We start from the raw sequence: 19,191 nt of genomic DNA, 5'->3' as shown, positions 1-19,191 counted from the left end.
TTCCTCCTCCTGCACAAATAAAGCAAACCCCAGTCTGGTTGAGCAGAAAAAGAAACTGTTACGCCAGAAGCAACAAGCATGGGATGCCAAAATTTCAAAATCTTTAAACTAGAAACAGCTCCTGTAGTGGGACACACAGAAGCTGTGTATATGAACAGTCCCAAAGAACGCAGGATAAGAACACTGCCACAAGGTCTTATTGGCACAAAGAGCATATGCCAAGTTCAGATAAAAGGAGATCAGCTTAACTGCCTCCTTGATTCTGGCTCACAGGTTACTACTATCCCCTACTCCTTCTACAATACTTACCTCAGGGACCATGAAATCAAACCAATAAACAACCTGTTGGAAATAGAAGGAGCAAATGGACAAACAGTGCCTTACCTGGGATATGTAGAGATCAACATGACCTTCCCACCTGAATTGTTTGGTTTACCTGTTGAAGTTGACACACTTGCTCTTGTTGTGCCTGATAATAAGCCATCTCAACATCTGGTTCTCATTGGCACAAATACCTTAGATGTTGCTTACAGCAAACATTTTGACACTCACCCTGACGAGTCATTTCAACCTACAGTCTCTGGTTATATAGCGGTGTATAAGATCCTCCAACACCGCTATGCCCAGAGTTCGAATGAACTTACTGCAACTGTCACCCTGCAGTCTAGTCAGCCCCAAATCATTACTGCTGGGCAGACCACAGTTGTAGAAGGGTGCTTAGCTTCAAGATTGTGGCAAGGAGAAAAACAAGTCCTCCTGGAACATCCGAGTTCCTATGCCCTCCCTGGTGGGCTCATGGTAAAAGCCTGCCTCATTGACTTGCCTCAACACCGGCCGTGTCATGTGCCAGTCGTTGTGAGCAATGAGTCGAACCATGAGATTCATATTCCAGCACGAGCAGTCATAGCAGAAATCAGCACTTTCCAGAGTGTGATCTCACAAGAGCAAACAGTCCACAATTCAACCCAGTCTACAGAGTCCCTACAACCATCTCAACCACAATACAACTTTGGAGACTCACCTTTATCTCCAGAATGGAAGCAGCGAATCATCCAGAAACTCAACAGTATTCCTGAGGTGTTTGCAAAGCACGAGCTGGACTTCGGCCGGACAGACAAAGTTAAACATCAAATCAAGTTGTCTGATCCCACTCCTTTCAAACAAAGGCCAAGACCAATCCACCCTCAGGATATTGATGCTGTAAGAAAGCATTTGCAAGAGCTTTCTGATTCCGGAGTAATACGCGAGTCTGATTCACCATTTGCTTCTCCAATTGTGGTTGTACGCAAGAAGAACGGCAGTGTACGCCTCTGTATTGACTACAGGAAGCTAAATCTTCAAACAATAAAGGACGCCTATGCTCTACCCAAGCTTGAAGATACATTTTCTGCCCTTTCTGGATCAAAGTGGTTCACTGTGTTAGACCTTAAGTCGGGCTATTACCAGATTGAAATGGAGGAAAAGGATAAATCCAAAACTGCCTTTGTATGTCCATTGGGGTTTTGGGAATTCAACCGCATGCCGCAAGGGGTCACCAATGCCCCAAGTACATTCCAAAGGTTGATGGAAAAATGCATGGGAGACTTAAATTTAAAAGAAGTTTTGGTTTTCATCGATGATTTAATCGTTTTTGCACCTACCTTGGAAGAACATGAAGAGCGCCTGATGAAAGTTCTCAACAAACTTAAGGATTTTGGGTTGAAGCTGTCAGTTGAGAAGTGTGTGTTTTTCCAAACATCTGTGAAGTATCTGGGGCATGTTGTGTCCCAGAATGGTGTTGAGACAGATCCAGATAAGATCAAAACACTTACCTCCTGGCCAGTGCCCAAAAACCTAAAAGAGCTAAGGTCTTTTCTCGGTTTCTCTGGATATTACCGCCGTTTCGTCCAAGGATATTCAGCCATAGTTAAGCCATTGCATGACCTGACTGCTGGTTATCCGCCATCTCAGAAGAGACTGAAGCCAACGGTAAAGCCAGAGAATTACCTGAACCCCAAGGCACCATTTGGAGGACGATGGACTCCAGTGTGTGAGAAGGCTTTTGAAACCATAATCGAAAGATTAGTCTCTGCCCCTGTATTGGCATTTGCTGATCCACAAAAACCCTACATACTCCACACCGATGCCAGTTCTACCGGTCTTGGTGCGGTGTTGTATCAGGAGCAGGGCGAAAAGAACAGAGTTGTGGCATATGCCAGCAGAGGTCTCTCGCGGAGTGAATCCAAGTATCCAGCTCACAAATTGGAATTTCTCACTCTGAAATGGGCAGTGACAGAGAAATTCAATGATTATCTTTATGGTGCTCAGTTCACAGTTGTCACAGACAGCAATCCACTGACTTACCTGTTATCCTCAGCAAAACTTGATGCGACCGGTTACAGATGGCTTTCAGCTTTGTCAACATTCACATTCAAGATCATCTACAGAGCCGGAAAGCAGAACATGGATGCTGATGGATTGTCTCGACGACCTCATGGTGAGCTGTCTGATGATCCTACCTCCCGGAAGGAACATGAACGAGTCCTGAAGTTCGTTCAGCATCACCTCAACGAACCAGATTATGTTTCCATTGATCAGCACACCATCGAAGCAGTTTGTGCCCGTCACCTGGTGTATAGCCCAGGTGCACATCTTGACCACGCTCTGGTGTTGTCTATGACCACTCATGTCAACAGCCTACCTGACAGCTTTACTGATGATGAACAGTTCAGCTCCCCTTCACTTCCTCTATTCTCAGCAGATGACATTGCAGCTAAGCAGCGTGACGACCCTGTTATCCGCCATGTCATAGCTCAGCTGGAACGAGGAGAATCACCATCACCATCGGTGAAGGAAGAACTTCCTGAACTGCCCCTTCTACTCCGAGAAGTAAATAAAATGGAGCTCCAAAACAACCTTCTCGTTAGGAGGAGACAAGTGGGAAGTGAAACAAAGTACCAACTAGTATTACCTGAGGGGTATCGAGCTGTTGTGCTGCACCAACTGCATAACCAAATGGGTCATATGGGAATTGACAGAACTATAGACTTAGTCCGTTCCCGTTTCTACTGGCCTAGGATGTTTATTGATGTTGTCAATAAAATCAGAACCTGTGAAAGATGTGTGAGACGCAAATCTTTACCAGAACGAGCTGCACCTTTGGTCAACATCAAAACCACTCACCCCTTGGAGTTGATGTGTATGGATTTCCTCTCTGTAGAACCGGATCGCAGAATCAAAGACATCCTTGTTATAACAGACCACTTTACAAAGTATGCCATTGCTGTGCCTACTCCAAACCAAAAAGCTAAGACCGTTGCTAAGTGTTTGTGGGATAATTTCCTCATGCATTACGGCATTCCAGAAAAGCTGCACAGTGATCAGGGTCCAGATTTTGAATCAAGAACCATCCGAGAACTCTGTAAAATGGCCAACATTCACAAAATAAGGACCACACCATATCATCCAAGAGGAAATCCTGTGGAACGTTTTAACAGAACGCTTCTGGACATGCTGGGAACATTATCTGAAAAAGAAAAAACTAATTGGACGGATTTTGTAAAACCACTAGTGCATGCTTACAACTGCACAAAGAACGATGTCACGGGATACTCACCCTACGAGCTGATGTTCGGACGCCAACCCCGCCTACCGGTGGATTTAGCTTTTGGACTGCCATTAAATGAGGATGGATTTTGCTCCCATACGCAGTATGTGCAAAAGTTAAAGTCCCACCTGGAGGAAAGCTACAAACTGGCCAGTAAGAACTCAGCTAAAGTGATGCAGCGTAACAAAACCCGATTTGACCAGAAAGTTACTGCATCAGAACTTAATGTTGGAGACAGAGTCCTAGTAAGGAACGTGCGACTAAGGGGAAAGCACAAACTCGCAGATAAGTGGGAGTCATCTGTGTATATTGTTGTGAAGAAAGCCGGCAATCTTCCTGTGTACACAGTCAGACCGGAAGGCCAGAACAAACCACTAAGAACCCTGCATCGAGACCTTTTATTGCCATGTGGATACTTACCTTTTCCTGAGGAAGAAATGCCTACCAGAGCTAAAAGGAAATCTCCTGTGTTTTCTCCAGTATCTCCTGATGATGAAGAGGGTCCATCAGAGGAAGAACTAGTCGATCCACCTTTGCACATTCCATCATCTTTTGAACCTGTCAGATTTACGATTGATATTGACCTGCCTCCTGTCGAGCAGTCTGTCCCAGGAACTGAACAGTTTGTTCCCATCACACAATCTCCAGTGCCTGTAACTGAAGAGGACAGTGATGCTGAGGATGATGAACCCAAATTTGTGGAAGGGGAACCTATGACTGTTAAAGAGGAACAACTAACAGTAGACAGTGAGGAACCTGAAATTGATGCTGGACAAGTCAATCCTGCTAACGCCTCCAGAGTTGAAGGAAGACTCTCTCCAGATCCTGATACTCCAGAGTCTGACAATGCAGAACATGACACACAAGAAACTGATATATTTGACATTCCCAGCCATACTGAAGAACCTCACTCACCAGTGGATTCAGTATCTCTGGACAGTGAAGACCAACCTCTGAGACGTTCTAGCCGCACAAGAAATCCACCTGATCGATTACAGTACACTAAACCTGGCAAACCATTACTGAAAAGCATTCAGGCTTTGCTTCACGGTTTGAGCTCTGCTTTCTCCTTCGCCCTTCAAGAAGATGAAGAAGAACAGTTCATTGCTCCGTACTCCAATCAGCCTCCCATTTGCTGCCAGCCTGGTGCATGTACGAGGACGTACATGGGATCAGGAGGGGAGGGTGTAACCTGCATAAAATAAGAACCCGTATTTTATTTTGGCGGGTCAAATTGATAGCACCCTTTAAGTTCCGGGTCACAGGTGACTCAGATCTGAATAGCTGTTGCTGCTGTCGCTGTGGCTAGCTGCTCGTCTCGGCGTCTTCTAAACTAATAGAAGAATACGGCTGGATCAAGGCTTACTAAGACGGCCGAAGGATTTAACTGAGTGTTTTCTGTCGACCGCTCGACGGTGAGTCGTTTAATTTACGTATTTTGTTTTTCTTTAGAAATAGAAATGCGGTGGCGACACGCCCACTAAATTTGTGCATTTAAAGATTGAAAAGTATATTTATTGACTTAAGGGTCATTTTCTTTTGTTAATTTTGTGGCCGAATGGATTATATGTTGTTAAAATATTAAATAGGCCTTTTGATTTTTGTAGATTCATCCTTTTAGGACGGTTTCAGTTACTTTTTATTAAATTTTGCTAACAGCCTACAGAACTCTGGGCTTAGATATTTTTTTGTGAGGAATAAGAGGAAAAAAAACAATTCTTTTTTGAAATGATATGGAAGTCAATTAAGTTTAATTGACTGCGTCAATTAAACTTAGATGGAATTTAAAAAGTGCACTTTACTTTGATCTGTACCGGTAACTTTACTTTGATCTGTACCGGTAACTTTACTTTGATTTGTACTAGTAACTTTAATCTGATCGCGATCTTTAATTTAAATTCATGAGAAACACTTATTGAAATGAAGTTATTTATTTATGTTGTAATTGTTGAATGTTTCTTTATTTTGAATAACATTTTAACAATGTTTAAATATGATAGCTAATTTGTATTTTTATTTATGACCTTGTTTAGGTCAGGTTTTTTTCACCCCCTGTGTCACGTCAGGATGGCGAGCTACCGGATCACCGCAGCTTCGCGGTAGGATTTACATGAACCAAGTTACTTTCTCATTCTGAACTTATTTGCTTTGGGTTATGGACAAGAAAAACCCTACAACAATCAGACATTGATTGATGAACCGTTGAATCACTCTAGATTCATGAATGGACTAAAAAGGAAACTCTTGGGTGACATAAGGGTTTATTGTTTTTGTTGCTGAGTTGTTTGTCCTTTTTTTTTTCCCCCCCTTGTCGTGTTTTTGGTTATATTATAGAAAATCACTGTTATTATAAATATTATTAATATTGCATATCTTCCTATATATATGAAAAAAAAAACTCAAACTTGAATACAATAATTTAAGCATACTTTTGTCTAATGGTATTTTGTTCACACCCACGGGCTCCATAGGCGAACCTATCTGAGTGCCTATTATAACTGGCTGCAGTCAGGCGCCTAGCCTTAAATAAGCGTTACACAAATTTGTTTCCATGGGTTGTGAGCTTTATCATCTATCTAAAGGTCACACAGCACCCAATCATGGCTCATAAAAATTTAGATAAAGGTTAACCTAATTATATAATAAAACAAAGTGGCATTTGGATGTTTTTTGTAGATGTAGGAATATAAAATAGGCTTATATATAGGAATCAGAAGTAGGAAGAGGGATTTCGTAGCACCTATCAACATATCTAAGAGATATCTTAACAAGTATCACATAAGGACAGCAATCAGCTAATTGCAGACAGAAGGATTAATGCTGCTTAAAATTTATTGATTAAACACTATCGTCATAAAAATGTAATTACGCCTCAAGCTTGACTGATTCAACAGAAGCAGCCTGTGAAGAGAGAGAGAGGCTTTTGTTGGCAGAAATCTAACTTATTGCTGTCTGTGAACATCCACACAGACACAGATAAATTAATGAAGAATTTGGCCTGCAACCTGAATGTTACCCTGAAGTGGGAGATAATTGAACATTACAACCTCAGAGGTTATGTGTGTAGCTGAAAGAGAGACAGAAGGTTTTTATTAGTGTGTCAAAAATATCAGGCGTGTTCCCTCTAATTATACATTGATAAATACTGAAGGCACATACATTAAATGTAACATGGGTTAATCTAATTATGTTAAGGCTTGATTTGTTTTTCGTATTTTTGAAAAAAGTCTTCGTAATCTTGCATAAAACAAACCAATTTGCAAGACAACTTTTAATAATGCAGTTGCTTGATTCGTTTCTAGGCATGCTTTTTGAAAAATGTACCAGAGAAACAGAAACGGAAGGATTGGGTGTGCTTAAAGTTGCGGCTTTCAATTATTGATCTGTTTTTACTGTAGAGGTGTCAAGGTATACCAAACACCCTGGTGTGTAAGTGTGGTGAATCCTTTAATACTCCAAAAGCTAAGGATAGCCTGAGGTTAAATATTAATTGGCATAAGATGTTGGCTAAACTGCCCTGTATCTCTCTGAATGGGAGTTGCTTTGCTCAGTGCTGATGAGGACAGAATTTCAAGTGGGAAACCATCTTGCTGTTTTGAGACTATCAACATGTATTGCTTAAATATTATGTTTACCCATTCTTTTACAAAGAAAATATTTAAACACCAGAGGCTACGTGTCTCCCATCAGTTCTTTCCATAGTTTTCTACAATGTTCAGATCAGATGGGGCATTCTAGCAGCTTTTTTCCCCCTTTTTTTTCTGAAACAAATCAAGCTATTCTTTGGCTCAAGGTTCAAAATCGTTATCTTGCTTAACCATCTGGGTATCCTCAATCTTCTTCTTCCTGGTAAATTACATCATAATCTATAAAAAAAAAAAAAAAAAGAGCAGAGTAGAAAGACATCCATATTGTAACTCGGAGGGGTCACTCAGGACGATGTGCTCTAGAAACCGCCACTGCTCGGTTCATTTGTCTACCCATCATTGATTGAAGCATATAATGCCTCAATAAACAAATGTGTGGCGTTGCTATTTGCCATAAAACAGCTGGTATAGTTTTTTGGGGGGTTGTCATGAGTTCTTTTTGACCTCAAATCTAACTGATCATGGTATCTAAAGAGTTTATTTTGTTCTCGTCTGATCAAATAATATTCCTCCAGTTTTTTATGGGCTCTAATTTCTGTTAAGCAAACACGGTATATGATTCATTGGTTTTATCTTCAGGCATTGTTTTGAAGCTTTTTTTTTTTGCATTCAGTCAAATGCAGTTTAGTGCGTGAAGTTTTATTTTCTTTGAAACGGTTGTAACTTTAAGTCTTGAGATCTTGCTGGGAGCTTGTGGTTATAAACCATTTATGTTGTAATGTAGTTGTTTCCATTTCTGGATTATGATCCCAACAGGGCTCACTGGATCTTGTAGTAGTTAGGAAATATCTTCTGTCACCATATCTACTGGTATACTTTGAACAGTAATGTTGGGACGGTTGTTTCTTTTCCTTGTGTTGAATCTTAAGGCATTAATTGGGATGTTGCCTGCTGGTTTTGGGTTTTATACCTCCCCCTCCTCGTCTTCCACTGTATCTGCGACCAGTTTGCAGGGGCAATAAAATTAGCAGAGACTCCCGGACTTGTATATCCTTATATGTTTTGTTTCTGTAAATCCCTGCACTCATCAATATGATGCCTCCAAACTATAACACATAAAAGAGAGAAAGATAAATCTTCCTGATAGTGGGTTTAGTTTAGTGTAAAATAATAATGGATTTTCTCCATTTTGCATCAAAACTGGATCTAACCCCATTAATTCACTCAAAACTATCAGAATTTCCAGTCTTTATTATTTTTTATGCTTTTCTTTTACTGTTACCAGCTCATGGAGAGAAATCCAACCAGTTTTGCTGAAATGAATTGTGACATTAGAAGAGTGAGTTCACAATTTATCAGGGAAATTTTATGCTGAGGACTTTGACTTTTAAATGTGTAGAGTGGGTGGATTGCCAAATCATGATTTTAATTTTGAATATATTATTTAGTTTTTTCTTTGTTTTAAGAAACAGAAAAAGATCAAAATAGCTTTTTTTTATTTTTTTATTTTTTTAAATCATTTTTGCATTCTGCAGCAAATATACAAACATACATTTTAACATCACACCAATGCATACAAAGGACAACACAGACATACGAAATCATACAATTGTAGATGGAAAGAAACTTAATCATAGTTTCATACATTTTTTAAAAAACTTTTTTTCATTAGATCAATTAGCTTTCCTCAGTTTATTAGAAATTTATTGTTTTTATTAACCAATAAGATTTTATGACTTGTGGGATTCTGATATTGGCCTCACTATTTTAACACGTTTCACGTTGTATTTTAGTCCAGAGAAGCTTTTAGTTTGCCTTTAATCAACAAGCACAGATTGTTAAAGTCTATTTTTAAAGAAACTGCTGTTGATATAAAGCTCAAGGTTTAGTTGGACCCACAGATCTTCATTGCATGCAAGTTTAAGGGCAAAGCCATTGCTCTGTCAGCTGTGACATATTTGCTCACACCTATTAAGTAGATAAACGTGATGCATATGATAATGACCCTCTTGAATGCCTTGGCAGTGATTGAAGAATGTGAGTCATTTTCAGTGCATCCTCATAAGATGCATCTAGTTTATTATTAATCAGACCAGCCTGGTCATTACTGTCATGGTAAAAGGAAAGAGCCTGTTTATTGTTTGGATTTTAAGATAAAAAAAAAAGGGCTGTCCCTTTTGAGATTCTGAAATGAATTAAATCGAACCTTAAATAAAAACAAAGCAACATAAAGAAGCCACGAATGAGCTTACTTTTATTTTTACTTTATGCTTTTCTAAAAACTGTAAGTGGCACCTTTGTTTCTTATTATGTGGCAGTGATATATTTACATAAGTTGCATAATGGGACTAAACTGACTCGGCATGCCTGCTGCTTATGTTTACAAGAAACCTCCACAAATTGTTAAGTGCAATCAAGCATTTTTTTTCTCCAAACTCTGTTCCTTGGGGACAATGTTTTGCATTCCCTGTTTTGCTCTAGTTCCCCTGATATAAATTATTATATTACCTCCTCAGCATGCAACTGATCGCTGCAGGAGCCTCAATCTCTCATTTATTTAAGTCAGGTGTGTAGCAGTAGGGAAATCTCTAAGACATGCAGGGCTGTGAGGACCAGGGTTAGACACATGTGCTTTAGGTCAGACATCAGGATTTAAGCTTTTAGTAAGAAAGCTCTAGGACATAAGAAGATGCATACAATCCAAAAATCCTCCATAAAAAAGCTCAAATACACATACTATGGACAATTAAGGAGGGGATTTTATGTTCTGTTAGTAAAATACGTTTTTCTGTAAAATTGGAGTAAAACTGACTGACGCAGTCCTTATAGTGCCGTGTTCCATTTTATTGTACAGTTAATCTGGCACCAATCAGTGGACACACTTCTCAATATGTAGAAAAAAGAAATATAACTGATATTTATAATGGCAAAATTTGTTATTTTTTTCCCTTTTGATGTTAGTCATATAAAAATTGAGAATAGTCTGTTTTGTGATAAGGTGCCAGATCTCTTCTGGCTTTCACCTGAATGATCAGAAAGGTCTCACCTCTGTAAGACCCACTTGACCCCGATATCTTTCACTATTTCTTCCACATCGTTCATACGAGATTCCATAAAGTTTGACTAATAATTGAGAGTTTCCTTTTTATTTATATAGCAGAGGAAGTCATAAAATTAGTTTTATGTCGACACTAAACAGAACCAGTGGCACTCATTACAAACATCCAATGCCATTGATTTGGCTGCTGCTGCTTTCATCCACTGTTAACTAAGGATACTTTAGATTAAACTTATGGATGCTGTAAAATCATGAAGGAAAAGGCTTTAAAACGTGATTGCCTTCTCACTCTGAGGGGAAAGATTCAGGCTACAGCAGAGCAGTCAAGCATTAAAAAACAATTTCCCTCAAAGAGTGCCTTTGTGAACACAATGATCTGTTCATTTTGTCATTACCAACCATGTTTTTCTCTTCCTGCAAGGCTAAGCCTTTCTGTGGGTCATGGTAGTTATATGTGCCATCACAGTTAGTGTTTCTGCAGCAGAGGGGGCTTTTCTTATGATTGACGCAGCTAAACTAGTTGGGAGTGCTGGAAAACCTTGCCCCATTGGAAAAAACAAAACAAAATGCTTGAGCGTCCTAATAAACTGGATTGATATTTTTGAAGCGTTTCCCATTTTGCTCTGAAGCCACACACCCTTTATGCTTGCTCTTTTATTTTTGCTTCTAGTTTCTTTGTTCTTTTGTTGTTCAGTTCAGTAGTTGGGAGGAAAAAAAGGAGCAAATCCAGGCGGATATGAGACAAACAGAAAGTAGAATGACCTCCAGGGCCACGTCAGTGTGGAGGCAGCAGTGACAGCAGATGTCCAGGCACTATGGGCTCACCCAAATAAATTAGCATTATAAACTGTACTTTTGTGGGTTTTAGTTGTTTTGTTTAGAATAAATTATTTAAAGCAAAGATTTTTTATGTATTACCCGGTATATTGAAATAGTTCAGTACATTACAGTATTTAATAGACTTAAACTAGTATGTTGTTGTGTGTTTTAGTGATTCTGTTGGACATATTGTTTCATGTTGTATTTGTAACATTTGCATATTTATTAACCTCTTACTGATTATCCAGGCAAAACTTTTTATTTATTTATTTATTTATTTTTTTTCCCTCCTTTCTCTCTTTTTCCCACCACGGTTTCTGAGTCCCGAATTGTGGATGATCTGTGTTAAATTGTTGTAACAATCCAAAAGCCAAAACATAATATAATTTAATTTAAATTGTATCAAACACGGTTTTAGTTTTATTTAGAAGGAAAACTGCTCCTGAAAATCCTGGATACTCAAGTTTGGTCAGAAAAAATAAAAAAAAAGTTACAATAGTAGGCTAAGTATCTCCCCATGGTTTTTGTTTTTATGCTCGGTCTTGCTTGTTTCGTCCAACTTTTGTCCAATTTCACACTTCATACAAAATCGCAAATCGAAGTCTTATGTGATTACATAATTGTCCAGCATGACATCGCTACTGCAATTGCAATTAGATTAATCGTGCAGTATTATGATGAAACAATGAAATTTGAATGTATTTGGTAAACAATGTGAAGTTTATATATTGCAAGAGTACTGTGGCATATTGCTTTATCTTCATAAATTGGAAAAGTTGATGGGAATGATGAAATGTAACATTTTCAAAGCATTAAAAGGTTTTGAAAATTTTCTCACTTCATCATGCTACAATGCATGTGTTTGAGAAATTAGGAGAAAAAGCATTGACCAGTTTTCAAAGTTGTTTACAAGTTGAAATCCCCTTCCAACCTCCACGTCCATTTCTTTGTAGAGCCACGTTTGGCTGAAGTTACAGCTGGGTTTGCCTCTACTCGTCTTGCAGGTCTAGTAACTGAAATATGTGCTCAGTCATCTTTGCAACATTGTTTTATGCTTGGTCTATCACATAATTATAAAAGTCCATTATTCTTTGTTTTTGCCTTGGATACAATGTGAAAAGTTTCAAGGTTTATGAATTAATTTACAAGTCAATCCTGTCATTGTGAGTCTCCAGAATGCAGAATATTTTTATCTTTTATGCTAAACTTAACCTTTGCTGGACTCGACAGCTCGGATGGGAATGTGTTATTCTGCAAAATATGCCCTGATGGGGAATGAGGAGCAAATGGTCAGCACAGGGACAGACAAGATATGAAGTTACTGCTCAGAGCACTGAGCATAATTTTAACACACATGCACATCTATCCCTATTTAGACTCTGTGCTGAGTGAGGACAACTAAGATATATTGAAAATGGAGACTTCTTTTTATATGAACAATGCACTCTAGCTTACTGCTTGAGATTTTTAGTATTCACTGTGAAGGTTTTTAGATTATAATTCAAATTTAATGTGCATTTTTTTTATGTGCATTTTGAAATATTGCATCAGAAAAGGTTCATGGAGAGGTTCAAAAAGAAGATAAAAACATTTGAAATAACTTCCCTTAATTTTCCGAAAAAGCAGTTAAAGCTACTAAACAGAGGATCGAAACACATTTGCTGAATAATTACTGACGCACTGGTAGCTCCATTACAGTCTGGTGCAGAGGGTGGAAGGTGTTGTCCATAATGGATGCAAGCTTGGACAGCACCTATGTCTCTGTCCCTTGACAGCATTTGGCAGCTCTAACACAAGTTGTTATGACAGAACAATTAGCACTGGTCTAAAGGTAACATAGTCCTGAAAAACTCACTTGTTTTTTCTCTGTGTGGTCCATGCTAGTTTGCAACTTCTACTTCCTGTTTATTAACGTGTAACATAAACTTTACATGACATTACACTTCGTATGTGTAGTTAATTTGCTGCAAACCATTTTCTTATTTTTTGCATAACTTTAAAGGTATAGTGGAAGATGTATAGTGGAAGATCATCAAAATAAGTGGTCCTCCTAATTGTCAATCATTCTGGTGATATGTTTACTTAAGGCCGTCCTATGTGCTCGTCCCCATTTTCACTTACCAGTGGTGAGACAACAATGACCAGGACTACAGAGAGGAGGTGGAGCGGCTGGTGCGGAGAAAAAAACCTGATCCTTAATGTGGAGAAAACACAGGAGCTCATTGTTGAGTTGAGGAAGAACCGTCCTAACCACGCTCCACTGCTCATCAACAGCTCAGCTATAGAGGTGGTCAGCAGCACCAAATTCAGACACATCACAGACACCCTAAACTGGACTGTAAACACCACCTCACTGGTCAAAAGGGCACAGAAGTGCATGTACTTCCTGCAGAGGATGAGGAGAGCCTACCTGCCCCGACCCATCCTCACAATCTTCTACAGAAGCACCATAGAGACCAGTTGTCTCACTGTGTGGTGTTGAGGCTGCAGCACCTCAGACTGGAAGAAAGTGGGAAGAGTGGTGAGAACAGCAGAGAAGATCATCAGGACTCCTCTTCCCTCCATTAAAGACATTTTATTCCAGCACTGTGTGTCCCGAGGCCGTCCAGCAGATTTTGAAACAGCTTCTTCCGCACTGCCATTAGGCTGCAGAATTTCGAATAAAACAAGAAAAAAAAAGCGCTGAATGTTGGAAAAATTGTAAATCATATCTCAGTCTTGTGTTTACATTTGATCACCATGTTTACATTTTATCACTGCTGCAGTTTAAGAAATGGAAATGTCTTGAGAGCTGTACTCAACAAAGTTTCTTTTGTTTACACCATGTGGGTACAAAAGTCTTTGTACCAAACTTAATTTAGGTGAAAGAATGATCTTCCTCTTTTGTATAAAAAACAGTTGTACGTTGATTAAAAAGAAAATACTTTTGCATGAATTAATCATTTGAAAACAAGACTATGAGTTCACTTATAAATTCGATTTTTAGAGTCACCCATTTTAAATTAATCTTAATTCAAATTATGCTCTGCTACCAAGCTGCAACGAGTTCATGGAATCCAAAATCTCAGCATCGGCTAATCTGGTCATCAAAGATAAATTTTGCAAAAGAAAAATTAAGAATGCTGATAAGAAGAAGCAGAGTTTAATAAATTTACAGTTTGACTTATAATGCATACATTTATTGTTGTCCTGTTTTTAACGTCTCCAGTCATTTGAATAAAAATATGCGACTCACTGCCTTAAAGTTTATCCAGTCTTTACTTGGTGCTATCTCTACAGGCAGACTCTGGGAGAATATGATGTTTAGCCTTGTGTTTTTATGTTTTTCTGCCTGTCAATGGAGAGATGAAAGTACTGTGATTAGGTCATGAATACTTTATCAAAGAAAACAGACACACACACAGCAGTGGCAGATATACTGCCTTTGATTTGGTCTGATGGCCTTTGTAGTTTTTTCAGATTGACAGTAATTGAACCAATTCCAGCTACCTTAAAGTTAAACCTTACAGTGACAAGTTTATTTTATTTTAGCTGGCTAGACGGGGCAAAGCAAACCTACTTAATATACCAGTGTTGGGTGACCAAACTGGTTTATCTCTGTCCTAAAAAAAACTGCTTTCCCGCCTTTGGAGGAATTTATTTTAACTAAAAATGTTAAAATGTCACCTACTGTAGGTACTTTAGATGCTTTTTCCACAATTATTGATCTGTTAGATTCTAAAATGGGCTGTTGTTTGACACCATTTTAGTCTTAGTGTTTCTATTGAGGAAGTATTTTAAATTCTAATGTTTTATAAGGAGTCAAGTATGAACTTAAACATTACTCTACAAAAATAATCTAAAAATGAGTTTCCACCTTTTTTTTAAAGTAAGACTTAATTTGAGTAATTAATTAAAATGAAATGTCAATGGAATCAGTATGTTTAGCCTAATGGCTTATTCCATTGGAGTGTCTCACTTACCTGTTCAATTCTAAAAAAACAGCATCTTAAGCTTAGATTCAAATCTTCTGAATTGTATGTTAGCTGTAGATGTTTTTATTTTAAAAAATAATATGAAAAGTGTTTTTTTTTTCTTAAGTAATGTAATGTGTTTATTAAGTTAAATAAGAATATTTCTTTTTGAAAATACTGATCAGTATCTAATATTTGAGATGTTAATGACAGATATTTACTGCAGACACAATATCAGGTCAGTAAATTACACCATTACTTTCTTTTTCACTTCTTTTTGTCTACGCTGAGTTCGAAATGTTTGATCTGAGCATCACTCGCTCACTCTCCTCACTCCACGCTGGCTCGCCTGTCATTGTTCCACGCTCTCACATTTTCAACGTCTGCAACTTTCATCTAAAGCTCAATATCCTGGATATTGTTTATGACAGGCTATAAAAAAAAAAAAACCAGGCGAACAAATGAAGGGGTGCTGAGGCTGACACTGTCTGGACGATTTCTGAAGAATAACCCTTAATATGGTAAGATAATTAGATTGGCGTCTTTTGTTCAGATGCAGTAGGGGAAAGTTCAACACAGTAATTATGATATTGTCTCTATCATATTAGGGTTGTCATCCATGCTTAGCACCTTCTTTATTTGCTGCAGAGGTTTTCTTATGTAATTATGTAGAGTTTAATTCCTTCATTTAGGCTGGCTAGACAGCAGCAAGTCAGACTGTTTCCTCTTTGCTCCTCCAGACCCGGTCTCTCCTCACTAACACTTCACCACTTTCACCTCATGTGAACTCCTTCACATCTGTGGAGGGCTCTCATTATTAACAGGCAGGTTATAAATAAACAGGTAGGAGGCTCTTATTGCATGGAGGAAATGGCCGTTGCCATGGTTACTGATGGGCGATATGCTCACCCATCTGTTCAGTTACATCAAGTATTGTTTGACCTCTCCGTCACAGAGGATATTTTGATAAATCCATCATGACCGTACTGTAAGCCGCTGTAGTTCAAGTAAACGGATTCGGTTAGCTCGTTTTTCTGTCTAAAGGAAACACATTGTACAACATAAATAAAATGTGGGCTTTAATGATTTTGGCCAAACAGTATTGCTTTAATTAGCTTTTTACAGCTATGGGTTGTTTATTACTGCTGTTAAAAATGAAGAGTTTTCTGTACTCCTTTGAGCAGCTGCAAGGAACTGTGAAATTTACAGTGATGCAAATAAAGCTTGAAAAGGTTAAATTAGCTGTTGTTGCACTTTGTTTTATTTATTTTTTTTAGCCAGGCAAGGAACTGGATTAACACAGGGGATGTTACTGGTTGAAGGACAAATAAATCAGCTTATTAATGTTCGAAGCTTAATTTTACTTAAGTATTAAAGTGTAATTTAATTAAACCATTATCGTAAATGCAATGCAAAAGTTGACACAAGGTAAAGAATTTCAATCACTTATAGTTTCTAAACTCCAAAATATCTGCAAACAAAACAATTAAAAGATACAAATTAAACATTTTTTTTAGGTTTAAAATATTAAAAAGTTGGATTTACTGTTCACTGCAGGATAATGGGAATAATGCATTATCTAATCCATCTAATCCAATTTTTATAATGCGGGAAATTCCCTCTTTGAAAAATCATGGCGATGTGTAGCTACTAATGTGGACGTTTCTTTGGATTCAGATGAAGAAGAACGTTTCCGCTACTCACTGGTGCGCACTCTTTTCTTTCTTCCTTTTCTCTTATAGCAGTTTAGGTTTTTGGGTAGCAAATCAGTGGTTATGAGATTCAATGTCTTTAACCTTTAAAATATCCCAAATGTTTAATTTACACAATATTTCATTTACATTTCAGCCTAACTGACTAAAGCTTTATCCCCGGTGAAATGAGCTGCTTCATCTGTAAAACTTACTGTCCTGTACCCTTTACCAGCCAAAGCTTAAAAAAACTCAACTTTGCGCCGCCAGTCTGATGATGTTTCTCCCACTGCAGCAGTGGTAAAGAAACGTAAGGCAGATTCAGCAAAAAAATTAATGGCCAACACTTTCCACAATGTGCAACTGCAGCATGAAGATGAAATAAAGGAGCTTCTTAAAACTGCCTACTTTGTTGTAGAAAACGAAATGGCCAAAGCTAAATTTTGCACATATATGCTTTGATCTAACATAAGGAAAGAGTAAGCTGCGTAGGTAACCTTACAGGGTTTTTTTATCCCATGGAGGTTTTTTTCCATTCTCAAAAAGATGTTCTTCCTTTAACCCCACAGTTAAGTGGAAAAAAAGAGATCAAGCAAGGGGAAGGGCAAGAGAGAGCAGTTGAAACAACAGCTAGGGGAAAAAAAGATGGAGAATGAAAGTGACATATTAATCTGAGGTATGATTAGCAAAACATAACACCTGTAGTCATTAACTAATAGGCAGCAATGCTCTGCGCTGGAATGCAGGTGGAAGATTTGAAATCTACTGTACAGACGATCAAACAACATGTTCTTTTCGGAATTCTGCTTTCTTATAGAGGTTTGGGACCAAAATGTGCTCCAGTGTGAATAACTAAATCTCTATGTAAATAACTATCTAAATTAAATGAACTGTAGAAAGGGAAGCTCTGCTCCACTGAGTTTTCCTTCAACTAATCCAAACTGCCGCTCTACAGTATGAATGCTCCTCCTGTTCAGGCTCTTCACTGAGTGTCTGTGGAAACTCTTGGTGCTTCAAGTGGTTTTATTTCCAAGTTGGATTTTTACCAAACACTTGAATGATCCCAGTCATTCAAAGCTTTTCCAACATTATTTTAGATCAGAGATGTTTTATTATTTTTTTTACTTCACTGGATGTTTTATGTTAAAATTTCCTGCAGTCTTAATTAATTTTGTTTACTCGAACTTGTTGGCAGCTAAATCATTTAATTCACTGCAGGACTTTTCCAGTTGAAGCCTCAATGGGGCTATTTTCTGAGATTTCTCAGTAAAAGGTTGAACTTTGAGCTTTAGCTGATCGAAACAACTGAAAGCTTTTATTTTTATCTGTTTCATTCTAACATAAGCATTACCTTCAGCCCTTTACTTAATTAGTTAATTGCCTTTATTTCCCTCTCTTCTTTGACACAAAGAATAACTTGGTTGAAAACCTAATAACAATAAAGTGTGTCTAAACTGAAAGATTATCTCAAACTTGGACTAGACTAGATTTAGATTAGATTTTTGTCTGAATTTGTGTAATTTTTCCAACTGCCAGATATATATTTGTTTCTATTTCTGGTAGAGGCATTTCTGCAGTTTTTTATTCAAAACCCTTTGTTTCTCTTCTTAATAGGTTTTTTTTCTGTTAAAAATAACCTGGTGGTAATTTCAGACAATCTAAACACCTGTGTCTTCATGCAAGGTTTCATCTAAGCGCTGCTGTGGTTCAGCAGATGCCAGAGCTTTGTGAGAATAACATATGATTAGAGGTATTGTTGAATCCCTGAAGCATTTTAACTGATAATAACTCTCTCTCCCTTGTCTTGTTTTTTTTTATTCCCTATTTCTCCTTAAGGTGACGTGTAATTGTTTCACCATCAGTGACGGGGAGCTGCAGGAGGTTGGAGTGGGGCTCTATCCAAGGTACCACACAATTTCTTTTATTAGTCTTGCATGTATAAAATGTCAGGATTTGAAGCCCACAGAAGTAAAATGTTCAATTAATTTTAGTATAACTCATCTTGCCCAGACCTGTAACTTTCACAGGATTAAAAAGCAGCTTGGAGATGCAGTATTTGCCCCATCAGTCCTTCGCTCACGCTCGTTCAAAGCCCTCACAGTGCTTCCCGCTCTGGCCTGACACTTCTTTGAAGTCAGGAGCAAAGGAAAGTAGGAGAGAGGACATGAGTTATTTTTTCCTTGTTAGGTGAAAAAAATGGAAAGAATATCATCACAACGTTTCCACGACAGAAGCCAAATTTTTTATGGAAAAAACGAGAGTTGACTAGAGCCTCTGTATAAATGATGAAACGGTTTCTGCCTGGACTGTGAAAGTAAAAGATCTATGCACAAACACACACAGGATGCCGATACGCTCAGTAATCCCTCTATTGCTTCCTGGGTGAGTGGGGTGGGATTTGGCCTGTTGTTGTACATGCTGTTAGTGCTGCTACCCGCACAGTCATGCTTGTGGTCACTAATGCTGCAGGTTTCCCAGCCAGTTTATCTGGCCGACG

At 38.3% G+C, this 19,191-nt stretch overlaps 2 protein-coding genes across 2 annotated transcripts in view; both read left to right on the top strand.

Moving 5' to 3' along the window:
• smyd3 (SET and MYND domain containing 3) overlaps positions 1-19,191 on the top strand; it is a 112,704-nt gene that overhangs the window by 66,924 nt on the left and 26,589 nt on the right. The window contains exon 6 of the mRNA XM_038294637.1: positions 18,531-18,598. Coding sequence (XP_038150565.1) covers positions 18,531-18,598 — 68 coding nt within the window. The remainder of the gene's footprint in view (positions 1-18,530; positions 18,599-19,191) is intronic.
• Positions 3,817-6,119, top strand: LOC119789652. The gene is made up of 2 exons (XM_038294639.1): positions 3,817-5,001; positions 5,620-6,119. The coding sequence occupies exon 1, from the start codon at positions 4,024-4,026 to the stop codon at positions 4,789-4,791; it is 768 nt and encodes a 255-aa protein (XP_038150567.1). The 5' UTR covers positions 3,817-4,023; the 3' UTR covers positions 4,792-5,001; positions 5,620-6,119.

Source organism: Cyprinodon tularosa, unplaced genomic scaffold (genome assembly GCF_016077235.1).
Source record: "Cyprinodon tularosa strain WSP-4 unplaced genomic scaffold, ASM1607723v1 ctg342, whole genome shotgun sequence".
In the NCBI taxonomy this organism is placed as follows: Eukaryota; Metazoa; Chordata; class Actinopteri; order Cyprinodontiformes; family Cyprinodontidae; genus Cyprinodon; species Cyprinodon tularosa.
This window is presented reverse-complemented; position numbering and strand designations above follow the sequence as displayed.

What these genes read in the sequence shown, in the direction of transcription:
- LOC119789652 (XM_038294639.1), top strand. Translation starts at nt 4,024, where the DNA reads ATGCCTACCAGAGCTAAAAGGAAATCTCCTGTGTTTTCTCCAGTATCT.